Raw genomic sequence first — 11,314 nt, 5'->3', positions numbered from 1 at the left:
TATGCCCAACCGGCCTCACAACTGCAGAGGCATCGTGTAGGCGAGTGGTTTGTTGATGTCAATGTTGTGAACAGTGTGTCCCATGGTGGCGGTGGGGTTATGGTATGGGCAGGCATAAGCTACGGACAATGAACACAATTACATTTTATCGATGGCAATTTTAATGCACAGAGATACCGTGAGGAAATCCCGAAGCCCATTGTCGTGCCATTCATCCGCCGCCATCACCTCATGTTTCAGCATTATAATGCACAGCCCCATGTCGCAAGGTTCTGTATACAATATCTAGAAGCTGAAAATGTCCCAGTTCTTCCATGGTCTGCATACTCACCAGACATGTCACCGATTGAGCATGTTTGGGACGCGCTGGATCGACATGTGCAACAGAATGTTCCAGTTCCCACCAATATTCAGCGACTTCGCACAGCCATTGAAAAGAAGTGGGACAATATTTCACGAGCTACAATCAACAGCCTGATCAACTCTATGTATGGAGATGTGTCGCGCTGCATGAGACAAATGGTGGTCCCACCAGATACTGACTGGTTTTCTGATCCACGCCCCCTACCTTTATTTAAAGATCTTTAACTAACAGATGCATATCTGTATTCCCAGTTATGTGAAATACATAGTTTAGGGCCTAATGAATGTACTTAAATTGACTGATTTCCTTTTATGTACTTTAACTCAGTAAAATCTTAGAAATTGTTGCATGTTGCGTTTATATTTTTGTTCAGTATATTTTACTGCTTGTCTTCTCTTTATTTCAACTCTTTGTCATGATAAATTGTTATTGGGTAGCCTAGTGGTTAGAGCATTGGACTAGTAACCGAAAGGTTGCAAGTTCAAACCCCCGAGCTGACATGGTACAAATCTGTCGTTCTGCCCCTGAACAGGCAGTTAACCCACTGTTTCTAGGCCGTCATTGAAAATAAGAATTTGTTCTTAACTGACTTGCCTGGTTAAATAAAGGTTTAAATTATAAATGTTATGACCTGCCAATAAGTATATGTTACTTCATGACTAGAAAGGCCAGGTTTCAAGCCAAGGCACACTGTTAATACACCTTTTAAAGGCAATTTCCCTGATGTTTGCAGAGATCACATTCATGTTCAACTCTGGATGTCAGCTCTGATTCTAATAATTAACTGGTTGAAAAACGGAATCCGGTTAGTTACAACTGGGGTTGAATTGAACAGGAACAGGGTTGTCTTCTACAAAGTGATTGGGCACTGATCTAGAGTCAGTTGAGCTGTTTAGACCATATGATTACATGGAAAGAGGGACCTGACCCTAGATCAGCACTCCTACTTCGAGACGCTTTATGAATACGGGCCAGGAAAAGTTTTAAAAGATCAGCCGAGACATGTACCGCACTCATGGTTCTTTATTTACAATAACTCTTTTAGAAAAAATAAGGACCTCAATCATGATGGCGTGCGTAGTGTTTCAAAGCAGATCCATGTCAAATACACCCCCCAATATATGACCCCATTTTATTACATGACATGGACAAACTACTGGTGGTAGAGAGACATATGGGTACATAGAGACATTCTCGGTTGATTGTCTATTGTTGGGAGGATTGCAGGAGGCTGAGTTGTCACTGAGAAGAATACTAAAATGGCTACAGATTATCCAGAGATTACACACGTCAACCTGCTTGTATGCAAAAAACTGTCTGCATGCTTTTCCTCCCTCCCTTGGCTGAGCCTGCTTGGTTGTAGGTCAAAGACGTGGTGCCCGACTTGACCTGGGCGAACTCCTGCAGAGCCTGTGTAGGACCTGGGTGAACTCCTGCAGAGCCTGTGTAGGACCTGGGTGAACTCCTGTGTAGGACCTGGGTGAACTCCTGCAGAGCCTGTGTAGGACCTGGGTGAACTCCTGCAGAGCCTGTGTAGGACCTGGGTGAACTCCTGTGTAGGACCTGGGTGAACTCCTGCAGAGCCTGTGTAGGGCCTGGGTGAACTCCTGTGTAGGGCCTGGGTGAACTCCTGTGTAGGGCCTGGGTGAACTCCTGTGTAGGGCCTGGGTGAACTCCTGTGTAGGGCCTGGGTGAACTCCTGTGTAGGGCCTGGGTGAACTCCTGTGTAGGACCTGGGTGAACTCCTGTGTAGGGCCTGGGTGAACTCCTGTGTAGGGCCTGGGTGAACTCCTGTGTAGGACCTGGGTGTAGGACACTTCAACCTATGTCCAGATTTACACACTACTTAGAACGTACATGTTTATTGGACATACATTATTGGACATACATTCTAAGTGGTATGCTATAGTGACATTAAAGGATACTGGAACAGAGACCCCTATTCATTAGGTAGCAAACGGTAGAAAATGGACTGAAACAGGGAGGGACTACCTGGTCTTGTCCAATAAGAAACGCTGAGGTCTGCAGACCTATATAAAAGCCATCAATCAGAATCATACCTGTGAAAATATGACATGGCCCCAGAATAAAAAGAAACCAGAACAGACAACAGCTCAATGACACATTTTACATGTCTGAGTTCGGGACAGCTGATGTCTCAGTGTTACGTTTAAAACCCTCCCCCAGCCAGAGTCGAGCTGGGAAAAGATATTCTCTGCGACACTGGCCCAGACTGAGTGGGGGCAGCATTCTCAAAGGCTTCAAAACAGAGGTTCAAAAGGGTTGCTTAAAGAGGCTCTCGCTCAATGGGTCATTTCCTTATAGTCATATACCTGTATAGTGACGAACCATTTCCCAAAGTAATGAGTCTCCTTTAAAAAATACATAATTAATCCTAAAATGTGACTACATGAAACAGAAGGCGCTTCAGAAGTGGCAGAACTGAACAATTCCCAGGTGTGGCGCAATTGGAATTTAACATCGAGCACAAAATCTACTTGTGCCTCCGTTTGATTGAACATGACAAAACAAAGGAATTCTATCAAGTAAATGATTTGTTATTGATCCACGTCTTCAGCCACATAATGACCACAATCCCTTTCTGGGCCTATATCACAAAGAGCCTCTGGGATCAGTTTGGCTTTTAAATCATAATGCACAAGGTTTATATGACAGGGAGGACCTGATCCTAGATCTCCTACTCGGATGCACTTGTTGAATATGCGCCTCGGGGCCGTATCCACAAAGCATCTCAGAGTAAAACATTTGGTCGTAGGTGCTAGGAGACATTTTACTCCTACTCTTATGGGTAAAAATAAAAGCTATGCAGGACGCTTCTTTAGTCATAACAGTCCCCCACCTAGTCAAGAGATATTTAGGAGACCTCATGAGCTGTCCTAACCAGCTTAGAGTTACCAACAGGTGTCTTGGTAATAGAAAAAGGCAGTGCTTCCTGTGCCATAGACAGGCTGCTGCTTTGGAGGTGAAAGAACATATAGAAATATCAAACAATCAACCCATAATAATGTACACCTTGTACTTTTGACAATGATTTCACAAGGCTTCATTCACACGACAGCCTAAATACTCACAACCACTAGGCTAATAAACAATCACACAGTTCTTTCAATTATTTCATGAACCTACATGTCATTTAAAGTTATCCCTTTGGAGCGCAATATCACGTTAAAACTAGCCATGTCTATGGGTTGGGTATCTACAGTCTATATTAACTCTGTGTTGGGTAAAACTAGCCATGTCTATGGGTTGGGTATCTACAGTCTATATTAACTCTGTGTTGGGTAAAACTAGCCGTGTCTATGGGTTGGGTATCTACAGTCTATATTAACTCTGTGTTGGGTAAAACTAGCCGTGTCTATGGGTTGGGTATCTACAGTCTATATTAACTCTGTGTTGGGTAAAACTAGCCGTGTCTATGGGTTGGGTATCTACAGTCTATATTAACTCTGTGTTGGGTAAAACTAGCCGTGTCTATGGGTTGGGTATCTACAGTCTATATTAACTCTGTGTTGGGTAAAACTAGCCGTGTCTATGGGTTGGACATCTACAGTCTATATTAACTCTGTGTTGGGTAAAACTAGCCGTGTCTATGGGTTGGGTATCTACAGTCTATATTAACTCTGTGTTGGGTAAAACTAGCCGTGTCTATGGGTTGGACATCTACAGTCTATATTAACTCTGTGTTGGGTAAAACTAGCCGTGTCTATGGGTTGGACATCTACAGTCTATATTAACTCTGTGTTGGGTAAAACTAGCCGTGTCTATGGGTTGGACATCTACAGTCTATATTAACTTTGTGTTGGGTAAAACTAGACCTTTTTGAAAAGCTTTATGCAACATTATCGGCAAGTGACTTGATGCCTTAGATTTGTTGAACAGAAGAGTGCTGACATAACGTTCATATTTTAACTGTCAAACTGATTCAGTGCAATATTCCCATCACATTATTCTAAACATATGCAAACCAACATATTAGGGTAAATTAAAAGTAGACAAAGTGATGGTGTCAGGCAGATGATATCACACGTTTTACCCCTGCAACATTCCCCGTAGTTGTCTGAAGCTGTACAGCTGTCAGTGCCTCGTCCTGATTGGTTATTCCTCATCATTTGCAACAATGTCAATGAGCATCATCACTATCCTTCTTTTGCGGTACCTCAAACTGTGGTGATTACCAACAGAGAAACTTTTGAGTTGATTTTTCTCCTGGCTCAGAGTCTGTCTGAGCAGTAACTTATCCTCATAAAACCTACTCTGAGCTGGGAGCTTTTTTTTGTCTTAAAACAGGATCCAGGATATTTTCTGATACGCTTTGTGGAATATGGCCCCTGTCTGTTTTCTGCTCTATAGTGTAATAAAGGCACCAGCTGTAGATGGACAAAGATCAGGCTTCTTCACTAGATAATACTACCAAAGTATATTCTACCATGTACAAATGTAGGTTTTCACATGCACCTCTATCATATCAGAATTAATGGCTGGCTAGAAGTTCATTGTGGCGACTACTTAATCGTTGTATAGAAAAGACCTGGCATTCTCAGTGTGTAATAATTATAAACAACAAAGTTATAAGATCCAGCTGGGCTGAGAGGACGAGCTGCAGGTGGGTCCTTCTACCCGAAGGTGGCACCACAGTTGGGGCATCTCCTCTGGCGCAGTGCCAGGCAGAAGAGGATCCCCAGGGGGAAGAAGAAGACGGCACACATGATCCCCAGACAGGTGAAGTCATCCTCCAGCACGCCCACTCTGAAAAAAAGATGAAGGCGCACATTAAAAAGATAGAATGTTGGCCTCTGGTGATGCTCTCCTCTGGTGATGCTCTCCTCTGGTGATGCTCTCCAGCAAAAAAAGGGCCACCTGAGCAAAAACATGTTTGCCAATAAGTAAGGATGTGTGGTTTTATGAGATAAGTTATTTAAAATGATCATATACGTAACATTCAAGCAAAAAAAAATGTAACTCACCAATTAGCAACTAAATTCCCATCCACCCCAGAAAGCATGTTTTAGGACTGAGAAAACTCTGGTCAATGCAACCACCTCCCAAAAACCACGAGCAGGAAAAGGAGCACCTATTGGTGTAGAGATTGAAACATTCTGTTGTTGTTGTGTGTCAAGTCGCCACAGGACAAATAACTAATAATGAGAGAGAATAATAAGTAGTCTATACTTTCTAGCAGTCATTGTGACTCTGGGCTTTCTAGGTTCCCATGGTAATGTGTTGGAGATGCAGTGCTATTAGATGTATGAGCCGTGACATAATCATAACACTGTTATGTGGTCTAAAGGCACATTGTGGTCTCACTGTGTGACCTGGGGAATCACATGGAGAGTTAACTCTCCCCTGAACAGAGTGGCTACTAGAAGGAACAGAGCTGCAGGGGTTAACAGCTAGCAGGAACTACTGTCTGGTCTTATGACTCCACATGTTGGCTGACTAGCATCACGTCCAATACATCTGTCAACTCCCCTTAGAGGAAATCTACATTGTATCGACCCAAATATGTCTAGATGTTGAACTGTAGTGATTACACTATACACCTACTGGCCCATCACAATCACATCCTGGTGTGTTCCAATCAGACAAACACTGTATTTCAATCAGCCTTGTGACTAGAGGGAGTGCAGCTACCAGAAGTTACTTTTTACAGCAGGTTAGGAGAGCATTTTAGCCAGCCCCAACCCTTTGCCTAACCTTAACCTAAGTCTCCTAACCTACTACGAAAAAAGTTAACTTCCAGTTGTAGCTGTACTTCCTCTAGTTAGAACCGTTTCTAGAAGAAATGGTGGACAGAAAAAATGTGAGCAACAAGAGGTGGAGCGCAAATGTAGTGTGGACTTTGACATTTTTCCTGCTGTGTGTGTGTGTGTGTGTGTGTGTGTGTGTGTGTTGCCTGCACCTGCCCTGCTGTGTGCCATGTACATGTCATGGGTGTGTTTACACCACCACTGCTTATCAGCTGAGTATCAGAGTGTGCCAAGGCCACAAACTGGACTAGAACCCTTTAGTGAACCTGGCAATGCAAATAGTGGTGACAAACTAAAACAAGCCGTCTCCCTCTACTGTCAATCTAGTGGTGACAAACTAAAACAAGCCATCTCCCTCTACTGTCCATCTAGTGGTGACAAACTAAAACAAGCCATCTCCCTCTACTGTCCATCTAGTGGTGACAAACTAAAACAAGCCATCTCCCTCTACTGTCAATCTAGTGGTGACAAACTAAAACAAGCCATCTCCCTCTACTGTCCATCTAGTGGTGACAAACTAAAACAAGCCGTCTCCCTCTACTGTCAATCTAGTGGTGACAAACTAAAACAAGCCATCTCCCTCTACTGTCAATCTAGTGGTGACAAACTAAAACAAGCCATCTCCCTCTACTGTCAATCTAGTGGTGACAAACTAAAACAAGCCGTCTCCCTCTACTGTCAATCTAGTGGTGACAAACTAAAACAAGCCATCTCCCTCTACTGTCCATCTAGTGGTGACAAACTAAAACAAGCCGTCTCCCTCTACTGTCAATCTAGTGGTGACAAACTAAAACAAGCCATCTCCCTCTACTGTCAATCTAGTGGTGACAAACTAAAACAAGCCATCTCCCTCTACTGTCCATCTAGTGGTGACAAACTAAAACAAGCCATCTCCCTCTACTGTCCATCTAGTGGTGACAAACTAAAACAAGCCATCTCCCTCTACTGTCAATCTAACACTCCTAGAAATCAGGCTCTATTATTTGACTTTGTAGTCCAGGCCTCAGAAGTGAAAACAAGTCTGTATTTACACCAAACACTGGTTTAAAGTCTCAATGTAAACATGCCATTAGTGTATTCTATCATCAATTAGACTAATATGTTCATTTTAAAAACACTAAATGTGAATTTTTTTAAATATTTTTACTGAATCAACACAAGACGGACACTACAGCTAATGGGTCATGTTCATTAGGCACCAAACGGAATAAAACAGACAAACAGGAACGGACTACCTCGACTTGTCCAATAAGAAACACTCCTTTTCCGTTGCAAAACATTTAAATGTTTATTAGGACAAACGTTTTCCATTGTATGACCTAAAGAACACGACCCTGACCATTTTTCATACAAGACCACGTTGACTCATGATAACGTTTGACCTTCAAGAGCATCATACAGTCAATCAACTTCCTCTCTCCTGTCACACGTCTGTGTTCCAAGCAACGGACACTGAGAGGATGTTGTATCAGACAAATTGAAACCACTGCGGTCACTCTCGAAATGAAGCTTTACCCTACAGCAGCAGCTTTAGTGTGTGCTAGGCCTGCCTGCCTGCCTACAGTGCAGTGTAATACTGTTACCATGACGCTCACATGTAGCTATGCTGTGGAACACCCTTTAGACACAGATGGAGCAGAAGACAACCGGCATTTGACACATGGAAACCACGTGTTCACCACAGGAAACCACGTGTTCACCACAGGAACACTATTGATTGACAAGGCTTTCCTTGATGGCAGATTAGTCTACTGATTCGTCTTGGTTTGGCAGACCCTACACCTTCTCCCAAATCAGATCAAATTGTATGTCACATGCACCGACTACAAATCTGGTCCCCCCTTCAACTGTGGTTCATCTCAAGGTTTCAAACAATGTTCTTCCTTCTAAATCACCTTAGTTACACGCTTGTTATAGCATTACTCCCCCCTGTGGCTTTCAGAGAGTTCAGCTCTGTGACAACAGCTTAATGGAACATTTCAACACTTTCCAAACTCATTTGTCATCTCCAGCATCACCCCAACGTCAACATATGTGAAAACAGCAGGTTTCTATGTTTTTTCTCTCTCAAAAAGATAGACCATAACAGAACCTGGTGACATCATATGTTGTGCATCCTGTGATGTCAACCAACTCCTCTTAATATTTATATATTTCTTCATTCCATTATTTTACTTTGAGATGTGTGTATTGTTGTGAATTGTTAGCTACTGTTGTAGCTAGGAAGACCAGCATTTCATTACACCCACAATAACATCTGTTAAATGTGTATGTGACCTATAAAATGTGATTTGAACTGAGCAGTCAAAGGTTACTTTACTAACATATAATAAAACAATAAGACTGAATTGAAGGCTGCCAGAAATGCAGACAGTCCCCCCCTCCATAGATACAATACTGTTGTACTGAATGCTGTGCCCCCTCCATAGATACAATACTGTTGTACTGAATGCTGTGCCCCCTCCATAGATACAATACTGTTGTACTGAATTCTGTGCCCCCTCCATAGATACAATACTGTTGTACTGAATGCTGTGCCCCCTCCATAGATACAATACTGTTGTACTGAATTCTGTGCCCCCTCCATAGATACAATACTGTTGTACTGAATTATGTGCCCCCTCCATAGATACAATACTGTTGTACTGAATTCTGTGCCCCCTCCATAGATACAATACTGTTGTACTGAATTCTGTGCCCCCTCCATAGATACAATACTGTTGTACTGAATTCTGTGCCCCCTCCATAGATACAATACTGTTGTACTGAATTATGTGCCCCCTCCATAGATACAATACTGTTGTACTGAATGCTGTGCCCCCTCCATAGATACAATACTGTTGTACTGGATTCTGTGCCCCCTCCATAGATACAATACTGTTGTACTGAATTCGGTGCCCCCTCCATAGATACAATACTGTTGTACTGAATTCTGTGCCCCCTCCATAGATACAATAATGTTGTACTGAATGCTGTGCCCCCTCCATAGATACAATACTGCTGTACTGAATTCTGTGCCCCCTCCATAGATACAATACTGTTGTACTGAATTCGGTGCCCCCTCCATAGATACAATACTGTTGTACTGAATTATGTGCCCCCTCCATAGATACAATACTGTTGTACTGAATTCTGTGCCCCCTCCATAGATACAATACTGTTGTACTGAATTCTGTGCCCCCTCCATAGATACAATACTGTTGTACTGAATTCTGTGCCCCCTCCATAGATACAATACTGTTGTACTGAATTCTGTGCCCCCTCCATAGATACAATACTGTTGTACTGAATTCTGTGCCTCCCCCAACATACAGTATGCTTCCCCACTATGCGTGTGTTGTTTGGGGCTGGTGTCTCACCTGCAGGCTGGGCAGCCCCCCACCACCACCACGGAGGGCTGGATGATGGTGTATGTGCCAGGGTAGGGCTGCTGGGCTATGGCTGGGCCCATCTGTGCACTGGGGCCTTCTTGGAACCCTGTGGTAGGACAAGGGGAGAGGAGTTTGAGGTTGAATTAGGCAAGATCTGAACTACAAGGGGAAGTCATGAGTCAGTTTCCGTTTCAGTCAGCCAAGAGAGGCAAGGGATTATACAGTATTTGCCACTGGTAAGATAACGAACCCAGTACCCTGTACAGAGCATAGACAACTCTAATACACACTTGTACATGTGTGAAATATGATAAATATAAGCATCCACCCAAATTTGTATTGGTATTACAGTCTACAGTGTGGAAGCTACTCTATAAATGTCAGCAAGTTCATGCAACTTAAAATAAAAAAGTTACGTTATCGGCGCGTAACGACGTCATAGTTCAGGAGCTAGCTTTGGACGTTAGGTAACAACCCTACAATGTGATCTACTTGCCTGGGCCAGTGGGGTACTGATATGGCGGCGGCTGTTGAAAGCCCGGGGGTGCAGGGGTTGGGGCGGGGATAGCTCCATAATTGTGCTGCTGGCCATATTCATACGCCCCCGGGACGACGTTAGCATAAGCGGGAGGACGGTCTTGGAGAAGAGGTTTGCTGTCCATATCTGTTGCGTCCTCAAGTTATCTTTCTCTTTCTTTGCCTTGGCTGGCCCTCTTCTTCCCACACAAATTGGATTTACTTAGTCGGTGTTGCCTCGAGTCATACGACTTTTGCAGGCACGGATGGGTAAAAAAAACTAAGAAAACACGACGCGCAAAAATTTAAGTTATCGCCTCTCTCCATGTGCCAACTTTGTCCCTGACTGCACCACCCGAAACACTCGCGGACTCTTCAGTCTAAAGGGAGGATGCTTATTTAAAAAAGAGGGAAATGTCTAAAATATCGCCATCTTATCACCTCATTATGTCATTTTTTTGTCAAAAGAACCTCTCCAATCACTCTAGAGCACACAAAAAAACAGTTGTAAACTCGGAACTCGTTTTCCCTTTCTGTCTGGATTGTCACAAGACTCAAATCATGTGATGCGCTCCGGAACGCCTATGTGCGGAGAAAGGGGGCGCGTTCGAGCAGATCACGTTTGTCAAGTCGGTGACCAAAGTCTGTTGTATTCTGGGTGTACAAATTGTCTGATTTGTGCTTATGATGTTTTGACTGCAAGTTTTTGCAGTTGTTCTTCATGCAACCATCGCCTGCATAGGTCAACCAATCATTTGGATGTTGTTGTTTTTTACCCATGCAAACGTGTTCAAAGACATGACTGAAACAGGAACCTATTTAACAAGTTGTGTGTACAGGTGATATACCATAAAACTTCAATTAATAGCCCGGGTGTTTATTTGCTTAAATTACTGAACACAACAGGTGCTTATTTGAACCAGGCACACTGCTTTTGCATATTTGCATAGTTAATTGTTTAATTCCAGCGTTCACTTCCAGCATTTTAATCAATCTTAATATCCTGCACTAATGTGTTATAATTGACACAATTTGTCACGTTTCTTTTGTCTTAAATTGCCTCTATTAAAAAAAAATGTGCTTGACAGAATAATTATCATCTTTGACTGTGCATTTTCGGCAGTTCCTACTTTCGCCACAAGAGGGCGAAAGTCCTTACTGATTTAGTTAATGTAATTAATTTAGTTAATGTAACAAATCAAACATTACACCTCAAAACATTTATGGTAAACTAGTAAGCAATTAATTTAGACCTTTGCTCTAATGTGTTAAGTTGCCCTGCTGGCTATGAAAAG

At 42.9% G+C, this 11,314-nt stretch overlaps 1 protein-coding gene across 2 annotated transcripts; it reads right to left on the bottom strand.

The window, feature by feature from the left end:
- Window positions 1-1,372: 1,372 nt before the first annotated feature.
- Window positions 1,373-10,618, bottom strand: LOC110538788 (membrane protein BRI3). 2 transcript variants are annotated; one of them, XM_036941586.2, is made up of 3 exons: window positions 10,000-10,618; window positions 9,492-9,609; window positions 1,373-5,131 (listed from the first exon to the last, which is right to left on the bottom strand). In XM_036941586.2, exons 1-3 carry the CDS (start codon window positions 10,163-10,165, stop codon window positions 4,999-5,001), a joined length of 417 nt encoding a protein of 138 aa, XP_036797481.1. In that variant the 5' UTR covers window positions 10,166-10,618; the 3' UTR covers window positions 1,373-4,998. The 2 variants fall into 2 exon arrangements, with proteins under 2 accessions (XP_036797481.1, XP_090050177.1); XM_090194051.1 differs by having other exon boundaries at window positions 4,283-5,242; window positions 10,000-10,607.
- Window positions 10,619-11,314: the final 696 nt, after the last annotated feature.

The sequence above is a fragment of the Oncorhynchus mykiss genome, chromosome 12 (genome assembly GCF_057628025.1).
Source record: "Oncorhynchus mykiss isolate SJ-2025 chromosome 12, ASM5762802v1, whole genome shotgun sequence".
Lineage (NCBI taxonomy): Eukaryota > Metazoa > Chordata > Actinopteri > Salmoniformes > Salmonidae > Oncorhynchus > Oncorhynchus mykiss.
This window is presented reverse-complemented; position numbering and strand designations above follow the sequence as displayed.